General features: G+C 41.0%; 1 protein-coding gene across 1 annotated transcript; it reads right to left on the reverse strand.

The window, feature by feature from the left end:
- On the reverse strand, positions 1-26,014 carry MCUR1 (mitochondrial calcium uniporter regulator 1). The gene is made up of 9 exons (XM_081087536.1): positions 25,476-26,014; positions 15,694-15,813; positions 10,149-10,252; positions 8,952-9,053; positions 8,058-8,099; positions 7,179-7,250; positions 3,826-3,879; positions 2,092-2,206; positions 1-1,273 (listed from the first exon to the last, which is right to left on the reverse strand). The coding sequence occupies exons 1-9, from the start codon at positions 25,894-25,896 to the stop codon at positions 1,218-1,220; spliced, it is 1,086 nt and encodes a 361-aa protein (XP_080943662.1). The 5' UTR covers positions 25,897-26,014; the 3' UTR covers positions 1-1,217.
- Between the last annotated feature and the right edge of the window lie 802 nt (positions 26,015-26,816).

Here is a 26,816-nt window from a genome sequence, read left to right on the forward strand (position 1 = left end):
AACCAGTGTGGTTGGAACAGTGATAGTGGGTATTCATTCTACCAGTCTGATCAGATGGTCTCAACGTGGTCTCTCCACTGTACCAGATTACGTACACGTCTGCATGTGGAGGACAGCAAAGGTCCTACCAATGTCATCCGGTCTAAAAAGCTCATTTTCTCCTACCTGCCAGCCATTCCAATAGGATGCTTTTGAGATGGTGCTTTCTCAAAATACCCTTTTATCTAGGAATTTATTTGTCTTAAATATAGAGGTAAGGTAGATATGAGAGTATCTTTAATAACCAAAGAAATCAACCTAAACTCAGATGATAGCTGGCATGAGTTTTCTAATTTTGAAAGCCTAGGATTTGAGCTTGTAATGGGCCATTTCTAAAAGTGCACACACTCTCTAAATATCCAGATGCTGCCACAGACTGCCTCCCTTGTATAAAAGGCAGAAGACGAGAGAAGGAAGCAGACCCCATCCCACAAACTGAAGTAGACGTCCACGCTGAGAATCAGCAAGTTTTCCAGGATGGTACAGTGGAGTGTGACCATAGCTCTCCAATCAGGAGGGAGGGGAAGAAGGAAGGGCCCAGTGAGAGAGAGGAAGGGAGAGAAACCCACAAGTACAAGAGTCCCCATTACAATTACAACACCTCACCAGGCAACGAGATTTTCTAGCCTGAAGGCACATAAAAATACCCATAACAGTAACTGACTAAAACAATGGCAATTGAAAGAAAAAACCCTCCTTTGGAAGTAAAGTACAGCGGTTTCATTAGGGACGCTGATGATAAGGTCGGACAGGTGAAGAGGATATGGTGCTCTTGGTTTACTTTCTGTGATTCTTCAGCGCTCAGTAAAGCCAATGTGCCTTTTAAACGGAGACCCCAAGTCCTCTGTGTGACAAAAGATTACAATGGTAGCTACACAAATATTTACTGTTGCTGTGTCCCACAGGTTAGGCCGAGTTCACCTATCCAGCTGAGTGGAGTCTTCCGTGTTTTGTCCACCGCCACTCAGCGTTATAAAGTCAACCAAACAGAAAGGAGAAAAGGAGCAACTGTGAAATTCCTGACTTCTTTGTGTTGGTTATAGTCCATCATTTGCATAAAATAAATAATAGGCTTTAAGTAAAAATCGGTGTTAAAAGTTGAAACGAGGGGTAGGGGAGCACAACAATCTGGTATTCTCAAGGCAAAACAATAGAGATCTCTTTAAATATACACTTTATTATATCCACAGGCGATAAAATCCCAGAGCTACTGTTAGGCATGTAAAAACAGACCCTGTAAAAAAGAATAATTAAGCACAGTATTAGTTATATTAATAGTTACCTGAGAGAACATCTCTTTATTAAGAAAACATATCCACCTATCTAACAAGGGGGAAACCACACATTAAGAAACTTCTTCACTGATGTGCCACATCCCACGAGACACCTGCCCATAAAAAACCCCCACACCTTGAAATCATCATTTTTCAAGGACAAATGTATCAAATAATCAAGAGAACTTTCAATAAGAGTTTAAAATCACAAAGTCTGTGGTCACAAAGCACATGTATATGTACTGGAAGGGACACAGCCTTCGTTTTATGAGCAAAATGTCACTTCTTAATACTATTGTACCTTTAAAATATTGATGAACCCAACATACTAAATTTGAGTTAAAATAATGGCTAATTTTTTTGTATATGAAGCTTTATTCCCCGTTTTGTCTCAAAAATTGCAAATACCTCCTTATGAGGAAGGTCACCAATAGAAGAAGAAAGAACACAACTTAAAAACTTTTCGTTCTATCCACCCAATATTCCGTCTTGAATTCCACTTTAAATTTTTTAAATAACTGTAATTCAATGATAGTATCTTATCAGATTTAAGATTCCATTGACTGTAAAGTACACCATTTTATTTACTTCTAAGAAAAAATTGCCAATATGATACTGTCTATCGGAAATGTAAGAAGCTTGCCAAATTCAAAGATATTAAAATATGAAAAAATATGTGTTAGAATCAATGAAATGCAATATCTATCCAAGTTATTTTATAAAATTTATTTATTTTATTGTCAGCTTGTTGCAATTACCTAGATATAAAACAGCTTACCTGCTAAATATTTAATATTATCAAGCTTGTGCGACTCGAGCATGGTTTTGAGGCCAGCAACCTCAGTATCTATCTTCCTGTCTGTCTGGGTGACGGCCCGATCTTGCTGGGCATGCTTTTAAAACAAAGAGATTCGCAGCATTACACCATTTGGGATATACCGTCCCCTCTGCTGTCAGTCCTGAGTTCCTGCCCACCAAGGTGCAGTCAAGGGGGACTGGGGTAAGATTAACGAGACTTAGGCTTTAGTCTTAGTTCTACTATCCTCATGCTATGTTGCGTTGGTCAGGGCCTTTAATATACTTAGGCCTGTTTCTTTCTGTTTGAAAAAAAAGGAAAAAAACAAACAAAAAACCATTAGTCCTGCCTCCACACAGGCTAGAGAATCCAGTGTGATAATCTACGTAAAATTGCTCTGCAAGTAATGTTAACATTATGAAGCCAGTCTGTTCTTAATGGCAATAAATATGCTCCACCCTTCTAAGTTCGCCTTAATGAAAAGCATACAAAAATGTTTTAAAAAATGAAAAGAATCTTGGATAATTTAAAAGGAACAGTGCTTGCCTTGACACTGTTTCTATTCACATTTTTTAAAGTTTTCTTCTTTTATAGTTCAAACACCAAGTGTTTTATTATTATTATGAGGCTTGGCTATACCAAAGGCCTATTTGTGTTTTTCTCAAATATAACAGTCAAACTAGATACATAATTACCCCAAAAGGATGGTGAGTTTGGCTGATGTTATAAAGGGGTTGTCATACTTCACTAATGCATCAAAGCACTAGAAATGCGTCACTAAAAATTCTAGGGCAGGTAAGTAGTTCCCTATGGCTAACAATTCAGGCAACAAATAAAAAAACAAGAGCCTGGATGAACAGAAAAGTATTCCAGAGGAATATTCCAATATTCTCTCATGGAAATCTCCTGTGAGTTTCAGAGGTTCCAAGTAATACAGAATGAAAAAGAAGTAAATGCATGCCATTAATTAAAAATATAATTTAAAAAGTCCATTCCTTATTATTCTTAAATCACTGAGGTTTAAACTTTATTATGATAATCAAGTAGTTGGTTAAATGCAAAAAAATCCTATGATACTCCACTTCCAGGTATATGCTAAAAAAAAAAAAAAATTGAAAACAGGGACCCCAACAGATATTTGTATCCCCATGTTCATAGTGGCATTATTCACAACAGCCACCAGATGAAGCAACCCAACTGTCCAGAGACAGAATAATCAAATGTGGTGTATCCATCTAATTATTATTCAACTATAAAAGGGACATTTTGACACATGCTACAATATGGATGAAGCTAGAGGACACTATGCTAAATGGAAATAAGCCAGTCACAAAAGGATAAATACTGTATAATCCCACTTGAATGAGGTACCTACATTAGTCAAATTCATAGACAGAAAGTAGATAGAGGTAGTCAGGGGTTGGGGCGGGGGGAAGTTACTGTTTAATGGGAGACCTTCAGTTTTTCAACATGAAAAGAGTTCTGTGTATGGATGGTAGTGAAGGTTGCATAATAACGTGAATGTACTTAATGACATATACTTAAAAATGATTAAAATGGTACTGTTTATGTGTATTTTACAACAATTTAAAAAATTCTATGACATTAAACCTGCACATATTTTCCTATAATACATCACTACAAATAGCAGTAACAATGCACAGGATGAAGCAGAGATGAATAAAATGACCAAGAAAAGTCGGTCTCAATTCTTACCAATGCCACCATTTCTGTCCTCATTTCCAGCAGCTTCCTTTCGTTTAATGAATACTGAAACAAACATGTCACATAGGTCAGATTCTGATTTCTTTCTCTCTCCTCTCCTCCTCCACTAGTATCTCAAATATTCTGGTCTCACTACTTCCAAGAATATGTAACACTAGAAACTGCCTCCAGGATAAAGGAGTCTACGTGACCCTTTCCTTCAGATCTATTTTTTTTGAGATTTCTTATTTATATTCACTCATCACTCCAGTATCTGGACTCCCTTTTGTCAGCCTTCACCTTTCTCTCTCTGTTTTTTTCTTTTCATTTCTTAGCTGTGATGTCTCTAGGTCCCTCCCACTCTCATACCGGCACTCTAGGGACCAATTTAGATGGATGCGGAGTCATACGTGTTTTGGCTTTGACAAGAGAGTTGAAAAGTGGGGAATAATTCTAAGAAAAATTTCCCCTGGGACTACAACAGCATTACTTGTAAATTAAAAAAAAAAGAAGAACAAGGAAGAAGGAAGAAGAAGATGAAGAAGAAAAAGCCCCAAACCCCAAACTAAGGACTAGTCATAGTACCAATGAATGCTCATCTCTGTCTTTAAATGCCAGGGCTTCAGACCAGGAGAGAGCTATGCATCTGATCCCCACCAGAGGCAGGGGGAACTGGATTTTCTTCACACCTTTAAATTCTGGCCTTCAGTAAGTCAATATTGATTCAGCCACAAGAGAAAAGAAAAGCCTACATATCTTGATATTGCCATGATTTTTAAAATAAGTCCCATCTTCTTGTATCCCAAAACAGTTCACTTGCCATAGTACGTTTGAAACTGGCTGTAAATATCACCCGAGTTAATGTAATTGGCACAATATTACAACTTTATTAAACAAGGGAATGAGAGAGTCAAATAACTCATTTTCATCAAAGCATGTTAAATGCATACTAGCTGCATAATATTATGCTACTGTCCTGCACTTCAGAATAATCTAAGTTTAGGATCGCCAAGAACAACTTCTCAGCTAGATCAGTAAATCATATAAACTCACAGGCTTTAATCCAGGCTCACATCCCATATTTCCCAATCTTCTAGGTATATTTCTTCCCAGCTTGGTTAACAACAGGCATCTTCTTAAATCAAGTGAATTCAGCCCTGGCCGGGTAGATCAGTTGGTTAGAGCACTGTCCCATATGCCAAGGTTGCGGTTTTGATCCCCAGTCAGGGCATTTACAAGAATGCATAAATAAGTGGAACAACAAATCTATGTTTCTCCCCCCCAACCCTTGCTCTCTAAAATAAACAAACAAAATTTTTAACAAAGTGAATTCAGAAAATTTGTTAAGTACACAAACTATAAGGACAAAGGTAACCAAAAGAGTCTCTCCTCTTCCAGATATAGTCATATGCTAGTGATCACTAAGTATTTTAGTGATACTAAATGATTTAATCTTCATGGTTATAAACGTTTTAAGACTAGAAAACGGGTAATATGAACAGAATAATAATTACTTGGTATGATAAAGTTTAGCTTAACTATTGAATCCATACCCAGTTCCAAAATATAGTGAAATACTTGTTTGTGTTGCAATGTTAGTTTCATTTATCAGCGTAGCATATTTTAGTTGAAAGCACATTGTGAAAAATGAGAATGAACAAATTTTGAGAACTCAGTTTCTGCATGTGTATCCAATTCTATGTTAGTGAAAAGTGCTTTATATGCCCTTACTCATTATGCTAAGAATAAAAAAGGTATCTCCTGAATGTTATTAAATCCAAATAAAGACTGAATAAGAAGATAGATGGGTTAAAAATCAGAGGCAAGCCAACACATAAAGATTAAAATATACAATTTATTGCCCCCATGTTCATAGCAGCATACAATACCAAGGTATGGAAGCAACCTAAGAGCCCATTGATGGGTGAATGGATAAAGAAAATGTGAGGTACATAGTATATATCTCAAATGAAATCTTATTCTGTCATAAAAAATAAGAACATATTGCCATTGCAACAACATGGATGAACCTTGGGAGCATTATGCTAAGTGAACTAAGTCAGACAGAGAGACAAATACTGTATAAACTCACTTACATGTGGAATCTGAAAAAAAAACAAGAAAACTCAGGAGCTCACAGATACTGAGAACAGATTAATGGTGGCCAGAGGCGAGGGATGGAGGGTGAGCAAAATGGGTGAAGTGAGTCAAAAGGTACAAATTTGCAGTTAAAAAATGAATCCTGGGGATGTAATGTACCACAGGGCAACTGGAGTTAATAATACTGTACTGTATATTAGAAAGTTGCTATGAGAGTAAATCTGAAAAGTTCTTATAACAAGAAAAAATTTTTTAACTACGTAATATGGTGATGGATATTAACTAGACTTACTGTGTTGATCATTTTGCAATATATACAAATATCAAATCATTATGTTGTACACCTGAAACTAATATATGTCAATTACACCTCAGTTAAAAAAAAAAGATTCTGCAAAAGCTCTGAGGGAAAAAATATTGTATTTATATGCATTATCTTTGAAAAAGCAAGGGCAACAGAGCTGTATTTCCAGTTTTCTTAGTTTATCTTTTTGGTAACAAATGTGCAGCACTAACTTTCCTAATTAAAAGTTTCAATTTAACATAACTTACTCATTTAGAATTTGCATTTCAAAATAATATAGTAAAGTCATTGCGATTTCTCTATTAAAGAAAAAGATAAAAGGGAAATATTTTTAAATCTTGAATTATGGTATAAAATTTAATATTATTTACTATCAAGTCAAGATTGAGTTTAATTTCTTTATTAATATCTAAGTGATACATAATTTAGTATCTCTGAAACAAAAAAGGATTCAAACTTATTTGACCAATATTTTAACTTTAAAGTTTTTGTTGTTGTTTTGTTTTTTAGAGGAAGGAAGAGAGTGAGAGCAAGAGCGAGAGAGAGCGAGGGGGGGGGGAGAGTGAGAGCGAGAGCGAGAGCGAGAGCGAGAGCGAGAGCGAGAGAGAGAGAGAGAGAGAGACATTGATTGGTTGCCTCCCATACGCTCCCTGACCAGGGATCAAACCTGCAACCTGGGTATGTGCCCTGACCAGGAGTCAAATCACCATTTCTTCTGTGTATGGGACGATACTCCAACCGAGTGAGCCACACTGGCCAGGGCAACATTTTAATTTTAATGTTACTTATGAAAGCATCAAATTTAAGCCCTACTCCAAAATATAATTAAAATAAAGAAAAAACTGTCTTAATAATGAAATATTTAATAGTACTTGTGAACTGTGTATAAACTTAGACTTGACCAAGCATTCCATCCTGCAAAAAATTTAATTCATACTCTATTTTTAATAAGGGAACATACCAATTCTTTTACTCTGCTCTTTTCTAGATTGAAGTCTAATTTGGAATCTGTGCGGACCTTGACCACTTCATCCTAGTAGGAGGGCAAACAACAAAGAAAGAAAGAAATCCAAAGTAAGAAATTAAAACCCACTGAGTGTGTGAAGCCTGTGGAAGCTGCCTCCACTCTTCTAAGTAAGGGGTCAGCCCAGGTGCTCACAGAGCTGGGGACCAGTGATTGGGGAGACTCTGGCCAATCCACATCTGGAGTCAGCCCTGCTTGGGACTTTCCAATATATACAGAAATAATTCCCTTTTATGCTTAAATGAGCCCAGCATGGGTCACTGTTGCTTTTTATTTCAAACTTCCCAAGATAATAGCCTGTGGAATTTATGATTAAAGTTGTTTCTTGGACAACTTTGGAAAGCAGAGATGGATTCAAAGAAGTAAAATATTACAGTCTTATTTAAATACAGCCCTCTTTCTGACACTCATCAAAATCTTTTCTTCTTTCACATCAATGTCCTTGCCATTTAAAAAAATCAAACTGGCACAGGGCTAATCATTTTAAAATCACATGTAATTCTCTAAAGACATGTGAGAACCCTTTAAAGAGAATATAAGGGTTCCACTTGGCTACTTTAGAGAATTTCTTATTTAAAAATGACTTAATTCCTTCTAGAACACAATTTTCTTAATGAATTTAGTGACACACATCAGTAATTTACTCATTGGCTGTGTTTTTAGCTAAATCTTTCAATGTGTACCTTTGAGGCATATCACACAAACATTTAACATAGAATTAAGTTTTTAAGAACATATAAAGTATTTGTAACATTATATTTATTATTAAGCTTAGGTAATTATAAACAAGCAAGCAAATAGGAATAAGGATCTTACCATTATTTGTTGTTTTAACTGATGTAGTTCAAGTTTTATTTTCTAAAAACACATTAAAAAGAAACAAGTCGAAAATACGTTTAGGAGGTTAGAAAAAAAAGAAAACTTGGTAACAAACTAATATTAGAACATGTACTTATGCACAAGGTCTTCCCTCATTCAATGCGAAGTTGCTACATTCAGAATACAACCTTAGCTGAATGGTCTCCATAGGAGAAGTGATTACTTGTCATGCCAGGATGGTGCAATTTTTTTTTTTAACATACACATTTGTCTTCAGAGACTTTGCTTTCTTGAATACCTCCTTTAAATTTTTTTTTTAACTAAATGCCCTCAAACAGCTGACTTGAAGGATAATTCTGAGAGTTTCAGACTTCATCTTTTTCTAGCAAAAGAAAGCATCTTTGCTAGAAGGTTTCTTTCAAGACTAAGACTAACAAACAGGTAATAAATGAGCTTCCTTTATGGGATTCTGATAGGACTAACAACACAAGGAAGATGCAAAGACAGCATTTATTTAAATGCTGATCCCATGTCACACTTTAAGAAACCAAGGGCTATTTTATAGCTGCATTTATTCACAATAACCAAACACTGGAAACAATTCTAATATGAATCATAGTAGAATAATGTGGCATATTCACATACCACAGACAATGAAAAAGAATGACCTACTGCTGCAAGACACACTGAAGATCCCATCACTTCCAGTTCTAGCATGGGCAAAACCAGTCAATGGTGACAGAATCCAAGACAGTGGCCACCTCTGGTACTGCATACTTTGTGATGATTCATCAAGATGTACTCTTACTTGTGCACTTACGTTTATGTACATTATATCTCAATGTCTAAATATGAAGCAATTTATAAGGATAAGTGGCTGTTTAGTTTTACCTCATTTTCTGCTCTGAGGGCTGAAAATTCACTCTTCTCCAAAATAATCATATCTTTTTTCACGTTAGAAATCTGAGACATTATTTGCTGAAGAGTGATCTCCTAGGAAAAGGAAAGCAAAACAGATAACCTAGTGTAGTCTAGGAAATCCACCTCCTATGGTCTCGACCTGGTATCATCTTAATGAGAAACAAGAAGAATGGGGACACAAGAAAAGAGGTTTTTCTCTTCCAAAATGAGAAAAGGAAAAGAATAAAAACTCAAGTCCAGTATCATCAAGTGGATGACAATTAAAAGGGTGGCAGTCTGAAGACTACTGGGTCAAAAACAATAATTCTGGCCACACCTCCATTTATTAAAGTACTAGAGGCCCGGTGCATGAAATTTGTGCACTCACGGGGAGGTCCCTCAGGTTGGCTTGTGCCCTCTTGCAGTCCGGGAGGCCTTGGGGGATGTCTGACTGATGGCTTAGGCCTGTTCCCTGCGTGAGCCTGGCTTCTGGCTAAGCGGTGCTCCCCCTGTGGGAGCACACTGACCACCAGGGGGCAGCTCCTGCATTGAGCATTTGCCCCCTGGTGCTCAGTGTGCATCATAGCGACCGGTCATTCTGCCGTTGGGCCGAAACCGGCTCTCCAACATCCCCCAAGGGGTCCTGGATTGCGAGAGGGCACAGGCCAGGCCAAGGGACCCCACCAGTGCATGATTGGGGCTGGGGAGGGACGCAGGAGTTTGGCCAGCCAGGGAGGGACTGCGGGAGGGCTCCAGGGCATGTCCAGCTGTCTTGCTGTCAATCGGCCGTACCCAAGCAGCAAGCTAACCTACCGGTCGGAGTGTCTGCCCCCTGGTGGTCAGTGCACGTCATAGCGAGTGGTTGAGCAGCCTTATTATGCTTTGATTGGATGAATGGAAGACCGGACATTTAGCATATTAGGTTTTTATTATATAGGATGGTGGATTGAAACAGTTTTCAAGCAGAGAGACTTTTCAAGTATAGTGAATTTCTAGCATAATAATTTGATTCTACAAGAGTTTACTAAATAGCTTTGAGCAAATACTTTTTATGCCACTGCAATAATTAGCCTCTCAACTATGATAAAAATTAACTGCATGCTTTTCAATATTATCCAAAAATATATATTACAAGTGACATCTTCCCTTTAGATTTCAAATTTGCAAAGGTGCCCTGACAAAGCTAACCTGTTGCATCTTGGTGACCATGTCTTTGTAGACGATATCCATGTTGGCCTCCGTGATCTTCACCAATGCAGATACAATGATTTCTGCTTGTTGAGTAGTAAACCCTAAGCAAACACACAAAGACAATCACACTCAGGAGACTCTAGCTGTCAAAGAAAAGCCTTCGTAGAAAGGGAGACAACACAAAGTTACACCTGGAGCAAATGTCTGAATTCGAGAAGCAGGTGGAAAGTGGATGAGGAGACTACAGCCACAGGCTATTATGTGTCTGTCATCTGGACAAGTATGCCACGTCTGAGTGTTTCCTCATGTGAAATGAGCAGTGGGCTAACTGCTCTCTAATGTCCTTCTGCACTGTCGAAAGCCATGTTCTCAGAAGATGTCTAATAACATAGGGGATGCCTGTCATGCAAGGTCAAGTGAAAAAAAGCAAGACTCAATATTATAGATACAATTTATCACTTTTGTGATTTAACAAAGATTCTAGATAATTTTTATTTTCTTCAATGGATGTGACTTCCTTAATTTTAAAATGTATATATATTTAGCAAAAATAATTTACTTACGTAGAAAAGCTCATTTGTTTTATATCGAGCATAAATCAAATTATTGACTATGGAAATTATAATTTTGCTGTTAATTTAATGTTCAAAGATAATGTTAAAATCAATCCTTTCGTTTTTCCTCCACAATTCTCTTCAGTCACTAGTGATAGGGGCCCACACTGGAAAAAATATATATACTTTTATACTCAAGAAATGATGCTAAATTGAATTATATAAAGATTCGACTCAGGAGTATTACTGTTTTTAATAACTTTAGATAGTAATTTATATTTCATATTGGAAAGGCTAATAAAATGTTTAAAACCAAGTCCCTGGAAAGTAATTCTTTCTATTAAATATGTCCATCTATAAGAATTTCAGAAGAATCTATTGATTCTTTTTTTTTTTTAATCCTCAACCAAGGATATTTTTCCATTGATTTTAGATAGAGTGGAAGAGAGAGAAAAAGGCAGAAATATCGATGAGAGAGAAATACATCGATTGGTTGCCACCTTCATGCACCCGACTAGGGCCTGGACCAGGGAAGAGCCTGCAAACAAGGTACATGCCCTTGCCAGGAATCGAACCTGGGACCCTTTGGTCTGCAGGATGACGCTCCATCCACTGAGCCAAATGGGCTAGGGCTCTGTTGATTCTTATAATTAATTAATGGCACATTTGTTTGAATAAAGTTATAGCTGATATAATATGGATGAGATTAAGCATGAGACTATTAATAAAAAAAAAAACAAGGCACAACCCAGCTGGTGTGTGCCTCAGTGGTTGAGCGTTAACCTATGAACCAAGAGGTCATGGTTTGATTCTGTCAGAGCACATGCCAGGGTTGAGTGCTCAATGCCCAGGAGGGGGCGTGCAGGAGGCAGCTGATCAATGATTGTCTGTCATCACTGATATTTCTATTTCTCTCTCCTTCTTCCTTCCTCTCTGAAAGTAAAAAAATCTATTTTATTTATTTATTTTTAATCCAATTAAAAAATGGGCAAAGAACCTAAATAGACACTTCTCCAAAGAAGGCATACATATGGTCAAGAGACATATGAAAAAAATGCTCAAAGTCACTGATGATCAGAGAGATGCAAATTAAAACAACAATGAGGTATCATCTCACACCTGTCAGAATGGCTACCATCAACAAATCAACAAATGAAAAGTGCTGGTGAGGATGTGGAGAAAAAGGAACCCTCATGCACTGCTGGTGGGAATGCAGACTGGTGCAGCCACTGTGGAAAACAGTATGGAGTTTCCTCAAAAAATTAAAAATGGAATTCCCACTTGGCCCAGTAATCCCGCTTCTAGGAATATATCCCAAGAAATCAGAAACACCAATCAGAAAGAATATATGCATCCCTATGTTCACAGGAGCACAATTTATAATAGCTAAGATTTGGAAACAGCCTAAGTACCCATCAGCAGATGAGTGGATTAAAAAACTATGGTACATTTATACCATGGACTACTATGCTGCTGTAAAAAAGAACTCTTACTATTTGCAACAGCATAAAGGGTCAGTATCATGCTAAGTGAAATAAGTCAGTCAGAAAAAGATAAGTATCACGTGATCGCACCCATATGTGGAATCTAAGTAACAAAATATACTGATGAACAGAGTGGATCCAGAGACATGGAAGCATGGAATAGAATGTGGAATCTCAGAGGGAAGGTGGGGAGGGTGGGTGGGTGGATGGGAGTAATCAACCAAAGACCTTGTATGCATATATGCATAACCCATGGCCACACTGACAATAGGGTGCTGAAGGCCTGGAGTGGGGTGTCGGGGTGTGGGCTGAAGGAGGTCAATGGGGGAAAGAGAGGGACATATGTAATATTTTCAACAATACAGATTTTTAAATATAATGTTGATAGGGAAAAAAATAAAAAGCAGACACACTTAAAATAAAATAAAAATATATTTTAAAAAAGAGAAAAAAAAAAAAAAGAACAAGGCACAGACTTAAAGGCGACAAAAAAGACCTTCAAAGACTTACTCCCAGCCCTGGCTGGTGTGGCTCAGTTAGGGCATCACCTCATACACTAAAAGGTGGCAAGTTCGATTCCCAGTCAGGGAACATACCCAGGTTACTGGTTGGGGCATGTGCGTGTGGGAGGCAAACAATAGGTGTTTCTCTCTCCCCCTTCCTCTAAAATCAATAAAGTTCTAAAAAACAAGTTAAGAAAAGAAGACCTACTTCCTTTATTTCATTCAAAATCCTTTAGTTTTCAACGTGTAGGTCATGCACATCTGGAAAAATAACCCAAAAGGTTGACCCACCAAAGTGTTAACATTGGGATTCAGAATAGTTTTTCATGTTTCTTTTCTGTCTTCCTAATTTTTTGAAAATAAACATGTCTTTTGCAATTTTTAAAACTTTAAGAAAAGTTCATAGGTAAACATAATGAAATCTGGCAATCATGAAGAAAATAAAAATAGAGACTGGAAAAGACTTCTGCTGATAATAAAAAGCAAACTCCAAAGCCTTAAAATTTAACAAGCACTCGTGGAAGGTGAAAGGGAATAAGGAAAAGCAGATGCCTGAAAACCTGCTGACTTACCAGATACAAATTATTTTTTGTAGGAATGAGAGAACAAGACACATCAGGGTTAGTGAGATTATAGACATAGCAAGTTTTGTTAATCAGGAGACATAGCTGAAGAAAAAAAGGGTAAAGGAGGGAATACTCCTTGAAGGATTCTTCCTGGCCTTACCCTAACCCAGACAACTTACACATCCATCACTGATCTCAGCACGGTCATACCCTACACACACTTTAGTGGGGTCTTCACATCGCTGTTCTTGAAATATGCAAATATTCATGGACCAAGGTTTGAACCCAAGAAAAGCAGAAAGTACATATACCAAAACATCATACTTTTGACATATGCAATTCCTGCCTAAATAAGCAAATCTGAAAGAGGGAGAGGGGCAATAAACTCCACCTCTCGTTGGAAGGATTGGTGGCCATCTAGAGTCCACTGCAGCTACCTTGCATTGTTCCACTTAACAAAATTACCTGTGCTCCCTCAACGCCATCATACACCTCGTGGATGTTGAAATGTCCCCATTGTCTCTAATATCTCCTTTTACAATTGGTTACTTTGAATACAAACACACAGTCCTCACCCCACCCTCCACCCCCCAAAAAAAAGAATAAGAAAAAAATTAGGAAGACTACTGTTCATCAAGATAATTTAGACGGCCCTCTTCTCACTTCCACTTTTCTTTTTGGCCAATGAAAGAAGTTTTTGGTGAAAAAGGCCTATTATTTCAAGTTTGAGAAGAAAATGGTTGCCAAAATTATTATATAGCATTTGACATTTTTTCCAGAGTACACTTACGTACATTATTTCATTTAATATTTAAAAGGCTCTTTGGGGAAAAAAATTAAATAGAGAAAAAAAAGTAAAAGGTTCTTTGGAGCCCAGCTGGCGTGGCTCAGTGGTTGAGCACATGCACCAAGAGGTCACGGGTTCAGGGCACATGCCCGGGTTTCAGGCTTGATCCCTGGTAGGGGGCACGCAGGAAGTAACTGATCGATGTTTCTCTCTCACAGATGTTTCTATCTCTCTCTAAAATCACTAAAAACATATATATACTTTTAAAAGGTTCTTTGGAATTCGTATTATGCCCATGCCATCAATGAGGTAATGGAAACTGAGGATGAGAAAAGGACTGCCGAGGCTAGAAACCAGCACAGCTTGAACCCAGAGCTTCTAATTGCCCCATAGGAACACAATTTATTCCGTCACCTTGCCCTGGACATACAGTACATCTACAGAGGGCAGCTTTTCTGATACAATCATGCACAGCTGGGTAAATAACTATACAATGAAGTAAAAGCACATATATTTATTTCCAAGGCATAATCTATGATATATGAGTTTCTGATTTTGAGAGCATATGTGTCTCAGTATTGGTGTATTTGTCTTGATAAGATTAAATAGAAGGATGTTATCTATATACTAGAGGCCTGGTGCACAAAATTCGTGCACGGGGAGGAGGGGGTCCCCTCAGCCCAGCCTGCACCCTCTCCAATCCAGGACCCCTTGGGGGATGTCTGACTGCCGGTTTAGGCCCAATCCTGGGGATGGGGCCTAAATCAGCAGTCGGATATTCCTCTCACAATCCGGGACCGCTGGCTCCTAACTGCTCACCTGCCTGATCGCCGCTAACTGCCCCCCCTGCCAGCCTGATCACCCCTAACTGCCTCTGCCTGCTGGCCTGATTGTCCCTAACTGCCCCCCCTGCCGGCCTGGTCGCCCCCAAATGCCCCCCCGCTGACCTGGTCACCCCCAACTGCCCCCCGTGCTGGCCTGGATGCCCCACACAGCCTGCTGTTCAGTCATTTGGTCATCCCTCACTAACTCCCCTGCTGGCCTGGTGGCCCCATGCAGCCTGCTTTTTGGTCGTTACTGTTATTATTACTGTGATGGCATCCCAGACAATTTGCATATACTCTATTATTATTATAGATTAAGTGCACTTTCAACAAAATTCAGAGCAATCTTTTACATTAATGAACACAAGAGCAGTGAGGGAAAATGTTAGTTTGAATGTTTTTTATAAAGAACACAATGAGTTGATATCAATAACTACTGCTCAGCAACATTTTAATTTCATAAAAATTGTAAAAGCACACAAGATGCAGTAATAAAACACCACTTTTGTGCTTCAGGTAGTCATCATAAGAACCACTCCTGAGTTTCACTGACTTGTGTCTTTGTATCTTTAGCGCTGTATTTCTGGAGTGATGTTAAAAGAATATGCTTCACCTGGACAGACTGTGAGAAAATCTCTACTGCACTGATGGAGCAAAAATGTCCTTCAACAGAAAATGAGGACTGAAGAAATGGAGACTGACCAAAAGATTACTTGTAGACTTAAAAGTCAAAGAGAAGTAAGAGAAATTAGATGAAACCATAAGAGAAGTCATAATTTATTGTGTTCTTCTATGGCACTGAGTGACCAAAGAGAGAGGATTACCATTTTCTTCAAATAAACACACTAAGGCATGGGTGTCAAAGTACAGCTTCCTACTCCCAGCGGAGGTGAAATCTCGGCGTTTGTGCTCCAACTGTAGGCACCCAGCAGAGAGGCTTAGCTCTAGAACAGAAAGGACAATGAAGTTCAAACAGACATAATGGTAAACAAAAGCAAATCAGCAACATGAAAAAATCAGTCATACCTCAAAAGCCTGTTTGTTTTTTCACGAGAGCTTTATTGAGCTATAATTCACATACTACTGTACAACTCACCCATTTCAAGTATATAATTTGATTGTTTTTGTTATATACTAGAGACCCAGTACACAAATTCGTGCATGGGTGGGGTCCCTCAGCCTGGCTGGCGATCAGAGCCATCTTGCCCAGTCCTGATCGGGGCCAGCTGGCTGGGGGAGGGACTGTGGGAGGTTGGCCAGCTGAAGGAGGTTGGCTGTGGGAATGCACTGACCACCAGGGGGCAGCTCCTGCATTGAGCATCTGCCCCTGGTGTCAGTGTGCATCATAGTCAACTGGTTATTCGGTCATCACAGTCACTTAGGCTTTTATATACATAGATACAGAGTTGTGCAAGCATCCCCACAATCAACTTTAAAACACTGTCATCATCCCCCAAAGAAGCCCTATACCTAAACTCCCAACACCCCTATTCCCAGGCAAACAGATTTACTTTCTGTCTCCATGGATTTGCCTACTCTGGATACTGCATATGAACAGAATCCTAAGATATGTGGTATTCTGTACTAGTTTCTTTCACCTAGCATGGTGTTTTCAAAGTTCATCCACCTTGTAGTACGTGTCAGTACCATATTTCTTTTTATTGTTAAATACTATTCCATTGTATAAATATACCAATTTTATTTAACCTATTCATTAATTGAATGTCACTTGAGTTGTTTCTTCTTGGCTATTATGAATGCTGCTGCTATGAACCTTTGTATATAAGTTCTTGTGTAAACATGTTTTCAGTTCTCTTGGGAACATACTTAGGAGAGGAGCTGCTACACCATACAGTAACTTTATGTTAAACCTTCTGAGGTTACGCCAGACTGTTTTCCAAAGTGGCTGTACCTTTTCACATTCCCAACAGCCATGTATGAGGGTTCCAATTTCTACACATTCTCAACACTTGGTATTAACTTTTTTATTATAATCATCTTAGCGGGTGTAAAGTGGTATCTCATTGTAGTTTTGATTTGCATTTCCCTAATGGCTAACGATGTTGAGCATCTTTCAATGTGATTATTGGACATTTGTATATCTCCTTTGAAGAAATTTCTATTAAGACCCTTTGCCTATTAAAAAAAATTGGATTATCTTTTTATTGCCGAGTTGTAAGAGTTCTTTATATATTTTAGATACATGTTCCGTATTATACATGATTTCATATATTCTCTCCCATTCTGTGAGTTGTCTTTCACTTTCTTTGTAGTGCTTTTTGAAGCACAAAAGTTTTTTATTTTAGTGAAGCCCAATTTATTTATTTTTTCCTTTTGTTCCTTGTGCTTTTGGTGTCATATCTAAGAAACTATTGGTTAATTCAAGTTCACAAAGATTTACATCTACGTTTCCTTCTAATTATTTTACAATTTTAGCTCTTACATTTAGGTCTTTGATCGATTTGAGTTAATATTTGTATACTAGAGGCCTGGTAAACAAAATTTGTGCATGGGGGAGGGGGTGTGTGTGTCCCTCAGCCCAGCCTGTACCCTCTCCAATCTGGGACCCCTCTCACAATTCAGGACTGCTGGCTCCCAACTGCTCACCTGCCTGATTGCTCCTAACCACTCCCCTACCAGCCTGATCACCCCTAACCACTCCCCTACCAGCCTGACCACCCCCTAACGACTCCCCTAACAGCCTGACCACCCCTAACCACTCCTCTACCAGCCCGATCACCCTCTAGCCACTCTCCTGCCAGCCTGATCGATGCCTAACTGCTCCCCTGCTGGCTTGATTGCCCCCAATTGCCCTCCCCTGCAGGCTATCTTGTGTCCACATGGGGGCGGCCATCGTGTGAGTTGGAGAAATTGTCAATTTGCATATTACTCTTTTATTAGATAGGATGTTGTGAGAAGGGGGTTCAACTTCATTCTTTTGAACAATGTGGGTGTCTAGTTGTCCCAGCACTATTTTCTCCCTTAAATTGTCCTGTGACTCTGGTAAAAAAAAAAAAAAATCAATGGATGATAATGTGAGGGCTTATCTCTGGGTCTTCCATTCTATCCCAGTGATCTATACTAGTATGTCTGTTCTTATGCCAGTGCCACATTTTCCTGATTACTGTGTAGAAAGTTTCGACATCAGGAAGTGAATCCTCTAACCCTGTTCTTTTTCAAGACTGCTTTTGGCTATTCTGAGTCCCTTGCATTTCCATATGAATTTTAGGGTCAGTTTTTCAATTTCTGCAAAGAAGGCACCTGGAACTTTGATAGAAATTGTATTAAATCTGTAGATAAATTTGGAGGAGTACTGCCATTTTAACAATATTAAAGTCTTCCAATTCACACACATGGAATGTTTTTCCATTTATTTATGTCTTTAATAATGTTATATAGGTTTCAGAGTACAAATTTTATGTTTTGTTAAATTTATCCCTATGTGTTTTATTCTCTTTGATGCTACTATAAAGGGAATTCTTTTTTAGATTTTTCAGATTTTTCCTTGCTAGTGTGTAGAAATAAAACTGATTTTTGTATATTTAAAAAAATAGATTGATCTTGTATCTTGCTGAACTTATTAGCTCCAATAGTTTTTTAGTGAATTCCTTAGAGTTTTCTATGTACAAGGTCGTCACCTGTGAACAGTGATGGTTTTACTTTTTCCTTTACAATCTGAATGCTTTTACATTTTCTTGCCTAACTTCCCTGGTTAGAAATTCTAGTACAATGTTAAATGGAATGATGAGAGAAGACAGCCTTGCTCCTGACCTTAGAGGGAAAGCAGTCTGTCTTTCCCCAACCTATATAATAAAAGGCTAATATGCAAATAGACTGAACGGCGGAACAACCGAACAACTGGTCGCTATGACGTGCACTGACTACCAGGGGGCATGAGCGGAACTTGGAGGGCGTTGGCCCCGGCGGGATGGTGGAGCAGGTGAGCAGGGCCTCCAGACCAAGGCGGGGCACCGGTCGCTGTCATTGGGTGAGCCTCTGGTGGTTACTGAAAATTCTTTGCTCCCACGCGCCGCAGTCCCGCCTGGCACTGACCCACTGCTGGCGCCTGGTGCCGGCCTTAATCACTTGGCACCATCAGCAGGTGCGAGTGACGGCTATCAGCCCCAATTGCCCCTCAGGGCTTCTCCACCTCCCCCTGCTCCTGAGGGGAGATCAGGGCCAGCAGCTGCCTGCTGCTTGCACCTGCTGCCAGCGACAGCCCCACTCTTACCTGCTGCCAGTGCCGGAGCCACCACTTGCACCCACTGCCAGCGCTGGCCCAGCTCGCACCCACTGCCGGTCCCAATCACTAGGCACCATCACTGGGTGTTAGCGGCAGCTGCCAGCCCTGACTGCCCCAGGGCTTCTCCACCTCCTCCTGCTCCTGAGGGGCGAACAGGGCAGCAGCTGCTGCTTGCACCCACAGCTGGCACCGGCCCCAAGCCCCAATCGCGCCTTTGACGGGTGCGAGCGGGGCCAGTGCTGTCAGCGTGTGGGAGTGGCGGTGGCAGAAGCAGGGCTGCCCATGGACAGGTGACCAGGGGTGCGGTGGGAGGAAGTGGGCGGGGGCGCAGAGGATGGGCCGAGACCTGCCCCCACGCCCACAGTTCCTTTCAAGGTGCACAAATTCGTGCACTGGGCCCCTAGTTAAGTATGTTAGCCATGGGTTTTTCACAGATGCCCTTTATCAGGTGAGGCAGTTCCCTCCTAGTCCTAATTTGTCAAGTGGTCTTTTTTTTAAATCATGAAGGGGTGCTAAATGTTTTCAAATTCCTTTTCTTTGTCTTTTGAAATGATCATGTGGTTTCTCTCCTTTATTTTGTTAATAAGGTGCAGTACATAAATTGATTTTCAGATACTAAATGAACTTGGTATTCTTGGGACAAAATCCCATCTGGTCATGGTGTATACTCCTGCTATGTATTGCAAGATTTGGTCAGCTATTATTTTTTTTTTAATCCTTATTTACAAGAGACATTGATCTGTCATTTTCTTTCCTTGTGATGTCTTTGCAAAAGCCCATTTTTGGAGAGATGAAGTCTACCGATTTGTATATTACCACTTTTATGAATTTCTGTGCACTTAACCACAGATCCAACCTGTTTTGTATGCTTATTTCAAGGTGCTCATTTAAAGGAGGTGGCATAGTAATGGCTTCCTGGCTTTTGTATTTCATGAACCACAATAATACTTTTATTTTTTTTTTAATGGAACAACTGCAGTGTCAATTTATAATTTTGCCAAAACAGGACATGTAAACGTAATATCTCCTTACTATTATAATCATACTAAAAATGACATTTTGATAGCAAAGGAAAAAAAAAAGAGATGGACAACATAAAATAAAAATCCTCCATTTAAATGTAATAAACACAGATATGTAAATCTTGCTACATATTTGTTCTTACTTTTCAAATGATGCCAGGTGTTGTAGAAGAGTGGTAGAAGAGAGAACAGTCATCTACTAACTCAAAGTTCAAAGGTTTTCTCAGTAGATCTCCTAAATGACCAGAAAGATACTTCAGCTAATCAACTCCTATTCTCAGCCTTACACACTCTAATAGCAACTGCAAAGTAAGCAAAAAGATGACATGGACAGAACCCCACGGATCTGATTCTTCTCTGTAAGCCTAGAGCAGAGGTTCCCAACTTACTGATGACTTGGAATGAGTATGGTTGCTGGTCATAGTCAGCATCAAGTAAGATCAAGAGATCTAATACTCACTCTGTAGCACACGGTTTGCAGACTGACATAATATAAAATGCAACAACTGTCTATCTGTGTTTAATGGTTAAAAGGGGCTCTTACATTCAAAAAAATCACTAGCCAGACTATACTATAAAGTCCTTAGCAAAGCACACAAAGCCTGTGCCAATTTGGCCTCCACTTACCTTTTTAGCTTTCTTCTAGCCACCTAAGCTATTCTGCCTCCTGAACTTTCTTTCATACTTTGGTATTCCATCCTGAAGCTTGTTTTGCTCCCTTTCTCAACTGGTAAATTTTAAGCACCTTCTTTACCCCCTTCATTTAATTTGACAACTTCCTAAGTCTTCATTATGTTCTGGTTATGATTATACAGTTTATAGTTCTCTCTGCCAACCCCACCCAGGTCAGGGAGCAGCCTTTATTGCTCCCTTATCTGTGTTCTCAGCCCGGTACAGATGGCTCTATCATAGCACTTGTTATATCATTTCCATATCTGTATCATGTGTTAGTCCACAACCCCAAGAGCAGCCAATCTTAGTCATTTTTGTATTGTTAGCATCTAGCAGAGGGCCTGCCATACTGCAGGCCAACAACATATTAAAAACAAAAATTCAATTGTATGATTTCTAAGATCTGGATCATGAGACTGTCTAGAACAGCGGTTCTCAATCTGTGGGTCGCGACCCCTTTGGGGGGGGTCGAACGACCCTTTCACAGGAGTTGCCCAAGACCATCGGAAAACAAATATATAATTACACATTGTTTTTGTGATTAATCACTACGCTTTAATTATGTTCAATTTGTAACAATGAAAATACATCCTGCATATCAGATATTTATATTACGATTCATAACAGCAGCAAAATTACAGTTATGAAGTAGCAACGAAAATAATTTTATGGTTGGGTCACAACATGAGGAACTGTATTAAAGGGTCACGGCATTAGGAAGATTGAGAACCACTGGTCTAGAAGGAAATTTTGAGATAAACTCCTTTCCCCTCTTAACCTACCATCTTCCCTTTTTACATAAAGGAGTACCTCTTTTTTGTTCCTTTTTTTTCTATTTTTAAAGGGGTGTGGAGAATCACACCGTGCCTCTGCAGGTCCACTCAGAAATGACACCTACCACTTCTATTCATATTTCATTGGCCAAATCAAATCACAAAGGTCGGGAAGGGGAACCCAAAACATTCAGAGAACAGCTTGATGTTACCCCTTTTCTTAATCATCTGTATCACAGACCCATCCTGCTTTAATGCTCTTCATTGCACTGCTCCCTACTGGATATTATTTACTTGTTTACTGTTTGCCTTCTCCTCCTAGATCTAAGTTCTGCAAGGTCAGGGTGTGCCTGGTTTTGTTCACTATGTACCTGCAGCACTAAGGACAGTGCTTGGTATACGATAGGCCAGTGATGGCGAACCTATGACACGCGTGTCAGAGGTGACATGCGAACTCATTTTTTTGGTTGATTTTTCTTTGTTAAATGGCATTTAAATATATAAAATAAATATCAAAAATATAAGTCTTGGTTTTACTATGGTTGCAAATAACAAAAAATTTCTATATGTTGACAGGGCACCAGAGTTAAGTTAGGGTTTTTCAAAATGCTGACACGCCAAGCTCAAAAGGTTCGCCATCACTGCAATAGGCACTCAAATAACTTGTAGTCACATGGGTCAGTAGTAACACGAATAGTTAATATCTAAAGGTGCTTACCATGTGCCTCACAACGTGCTAAATGCTGTTCATGCAGTAACTCATTTGAGCCTCAGCTCAAACCTATGGGGGATATAGGTCTATTATGGCCCTCATGTTCCAAACAAGAAATATAAGACTCAGGGAGGTTGAGACACTTGCCCAAAGTCACTGCCGGTTAGTGGCACAGCCAGCCTTTCGACCTCTGAGAGGCCCTGCTGGGCCCAGCCACTTCTGATTAGGGGGCAGAGTCATAATGTCTATGCACGCAGCTGAGTGCCCACCACATGTGGGGACAGGGCTTGGGAGCATGCTCAGAAGACAGAGTAACAATGGCAAAAATAATAAGGTTGTCACCAATTATTAGGTGACAGATACTGTGCTAAGGGAGGCACATCTGATTATATGCTCACAAAAATCACAGGAACAAGTGTTGCTCTTTGCCTATGGTCTTCCTTTTTCACATAAATGAGTATCTCTTTTTTCATTCTTTATCTACAGTTCTGGGACAAAAACTGGTCTCATGAGAAGAGAACCTGAATGTCTGCTGACACAAAACAGACCTAGCTCTAAAAACACTGGGTGGGTGAATAAATGAATTAATGAATGCACCTCTCAAGGGGTTCTCCACAGGCTACCCCATCCATCACAGAACTGTTCAGGACTGTGTAATGGGTTAGGGAGCTTGAAAACATTGGAGTCTAGAAGCTGGCTTATGAAGAATGACGGGATTAGTCTACTCCCAATTTCCTTGTTTCTAATAACAAAATAATCTGCCCCCCTTCCCCAACAAAACAAAGCATTATGACTATTTTCTAAGCAAGAGCCAACTCCAACTTAGATAATGCTGATTTTTTTTTTAAAGTATTGGAATTTATTTCAATTGCAAGCTTATTTCAAAGAAATACTGTCATCTGAGAAGTGGAGAAAAGGGCTGGCCACTTCCCAGTTGGCCCTCCAACCCCTGCTGACAGAAGGTGAATGCCAGTTTGCTTTCTGTCAAAGGGTAACAGCAATACTCAGACATCCAGAACACCTCTGACTCACTTTTCTTCTTTTATTGTGATAACAAAAAGGTTCCCACGAACTATAAATTCCTATTTATAACCAGGAAGCAAGTAAACCGAGCTATGTTAAAGTGTAATATGAAATTCTCCTTGGGGGACCTTCAGTATATCAAAAGGATATTAAAAAACACACAAAAGAAGCCCAAAGTTACCTTTGACCAGAGGAGGGAACCAAGTACAAATTTCCTATCCATAACATCCTTAAGTCTAAGTAGCCCTACTTAGAACCTTCGGCACCAAACAAACCATTAGGCTGAAGACAAAGGAACAAAACTCTCATTTACTGATGGTGAGTGGGCATACATGATCCTTAACTGTCTTGGCTGTGTTTCCCCATAGTATTTATTAATCCATCCACACTGAGAAGAATGACATAATCTGAGACTAAAACATTACTACTTTGCTCGTCAAAAAACTGATGAGAAAGAACACTCTCCCTTTTGTCCCATAATCTTGAGTTTTTAGAGGAAAATAAATCACAAGTTTCCAGCTTGTCAAAAAAGAGCACCAAAAGACAAAGTACAGAAATAAAGTTCTAAGCCATCTCTAACTCAAAATTACTGCAGGACACTGACAGAGTTCACTCACTACTCATTCGCCAACCTCTGTATGTCAAGCTTGGTTCACTCTGTTGCTCTACCAATCAGTATCTTCCCCAGCCAAACCTAGTAAATAGAACCTGTTTAGGTTTCCTTAATCTCATGTAGGACAGTGACGGCTCCCATCCCCTTCAAATATTTAGCCACCTTCTCAATGAAACCTATTCTGATGATGCTATCAAATTCATAACTGGAGGCCCATCTCACTTCCTAACCCTTACCACCTCTATTTTTTCCTGTAGTATTTATCCATTATGTACATATAAATATCATATGTGCATATGTAAATTGTATATGTATACAAAAATTATATCTATATCTATTTAAACATATTTGTGTATCATCTCCTCTGCTAGAATTAAGCTTCAAGAAGTGTGGACAAAAGGGGCCACATGCTAACCTGACAAGCTCAAGGGAGGCCTGCATGGCGGTCTTGCAAACTCAGAGACCTAAAGTAACCACAAAGGATGGTCTGAAATTAAACTTTAACTAAAAGCAATTATGGTGGGTAGTTATGTCCTAGGCTGGTATCTTCACTGACAAGGTCAACCTTTACCTTAACTGAGCCGATCTGTCTTTTTGCATCTATGAAACATACCCTTGAAATGTCTGGGTAACTTGTAACTTCCCTTTTTCTGGACCCCTTAGGGCACAGCCAAATGTGCCTGGGCTCCAGGACAGATACCACAAATTCCTTCATTGTTATGTTAATTGTTCCTGCACCCACCTAGGTATGTTTCTATTATTTTACTTTTTACCCTGCTTTGCTTTCTCCCTCCTCTCTAGTCTATCACCAATGGATTTCATGTAACCCACCTACGTCTGTCCTTTGATTGCAATGTATAAATACAGATGTAGCCCGCCATTCTCTGGAGCATTATCTCAATTCGTTGAGGTTCTGCTTCCTGGCATATGTCAACAGTTTGGCTCAAATAAACTAACAAAAATTCGTTACAGGTTTCAATGGTGTTTTTTTTTACGTTAACAGAAGGAAGGCATTTTGTTGACTGACAGATCCCAAGTATCTAGGAAAGTACCAGGCACAGAATAGGAGCTATTGCTTAATTGAAGGAAACAACGAACCCATTAGAGTTTAAACTTAAATTGTAAAACAGTCCCTTCATTCTCCAGAGCTCCACTTCTCAAACGTGCAAGCCTTCCGCACACCCTTCATCAGAGTTGCTGGCAAACCAGCAACCTGTGTGCTAGCGCCCACGTGGTAGCTCTGCACAGGGGCGTGCACAAACTCACCGCCCCGACACGCACCACCTCCCCGCATCCCATTTCAATTTTGCGCCCCAACCCTTGAGCCGGCATTCCGAGTAGCTGGCCAACTCCTGGATATCGAGGACCAGAAGGGCGGGGCCAGACAGACCTTCGTCCCCACGCCCTAGGAGCCTGGTGACCTCCAGTGACCCGACCTCTGGGTCTCCGGGCCTTCCCCCGGGAGGTCAAAGCCACAGCTCCTCCCCGCCCCACTGTCCCAGCCCCACGGGCGAGCCCCCTCTCCTCCGACCGCCGGACCCTACCTACCTCTCCGGGCGGAAGCGAGGGCGGGCACTCGGCCATGGCACAGGTGGAGGGGGCCTGCGGCACAGGCGACGCCTGGGACGAGGCCGGGCTGGCACCTCCACGCGCAGCAGCGCCCGGCTGGGGGGACCGAGGGCCCCAGGCGCGAGCGCTCCCGGTCTCCCCGGGGTCGGCGCGGGGCGGCGGCGGCCAGGCGCGGGGCGGGCACCTGCACCAGGAGGAATAGCGCCGAGGCACGTGACGCGACGCGGGCCGCGGGGGCGCGGGGGCCCAGCGCCTCCAGACCTTCCGCGAGCGCGGACAGGCAGCGGCGCGCCGGGACGCCGCCCTGACTTCCACAGCGGCCGGCGAGTAAGAAGAGCAGAAGCCGCCGGCGGTCCGGCGGGCGCTTCGGCCCCTCTCGAGAGACGGAGCCACCGTCCATCCCGGAGGCTGTCACTGGCCCGGGCGCGCGCGCATGGCGTCCGCGCGCGGCGCCGGTCACGGGCGGCTCCGGCCCGAATCCGACCGCAGGACGCTGTGCCGCAGCGCCGGCGGCCCTTCCAGCCGGATGGGCGGGGCTCCGGCGCGCGCCTGGGGCGGGGGGCGGGGCGGGGCGGGGCTGGCCTCCGTTTCCGCGCGGGAGGCGATCCCGCCCCGCTGAGTAAGGCAACCCCGGGAAGCGGGGTGGGGCTGCGGGCGCTCCCGGACCCGGAGCGAGCCTGTGCGGCATGATTTGCATATCTATTACACAGGCGTCCCTATGGAGACATTCACCACCCTGGTGCCCTTCAGACTTCGGTGAAAAGTCCCTGCATCGCCAGGCTGCCCTCGATTTTACGCTCCCGGTTCGAAGTCCCCCAGAGTATGGCGCTTGGGTGCGTTTTAAGGAATTATTAACAGGGCCAAGGGAAGACCTGTACATAATAAATACATTTAAAGGCTAAAGGTTGAGCGCTTTTATTTCCGGATTAGTGCACCATAGAAATGAGAAAGTCTCAATCTGGAAATTTAAAATGCCGGGCGTGTATGTGGAATGCGACCCACTGGTACTGTTATGCCCAGAGCTCGGGGTCCCCAATAATCCACCACCAGGGAGCCTCCTCCGATGCAAAAGCAATGAGTCTTTATTGATCAGTTCTAGAATTGGCTCCCAGCCTCTCTCCGGCACAGCGGTGAGGCGAGAGAGCGTGTCCCAGAACAAAGGTTATATAGGGCTAGCTATTTGGGGTGGGCTTTAGGGGTGGCGTGAGTTACAGAGATTGGTCAGGGTTTTACAGCATAAGGGTCAGGAAGTGACCATCACATTCTGAAGGTTGGAGCCGTCCTCCACTATAGCCTTGTTAGGACCTTAGCTACATTTCT

Source organism: Myotis nattereri, assembly GCF_964212035.1.
Source record: "Myotis nattereri genome assembly, chromosome: 3".
Lineage (NCBI taxonomy): Eukaryota > Metazoa > Chordata > Mammalia > Chiroptera > Vespertilionidae > Myotis > Myotis nattereri.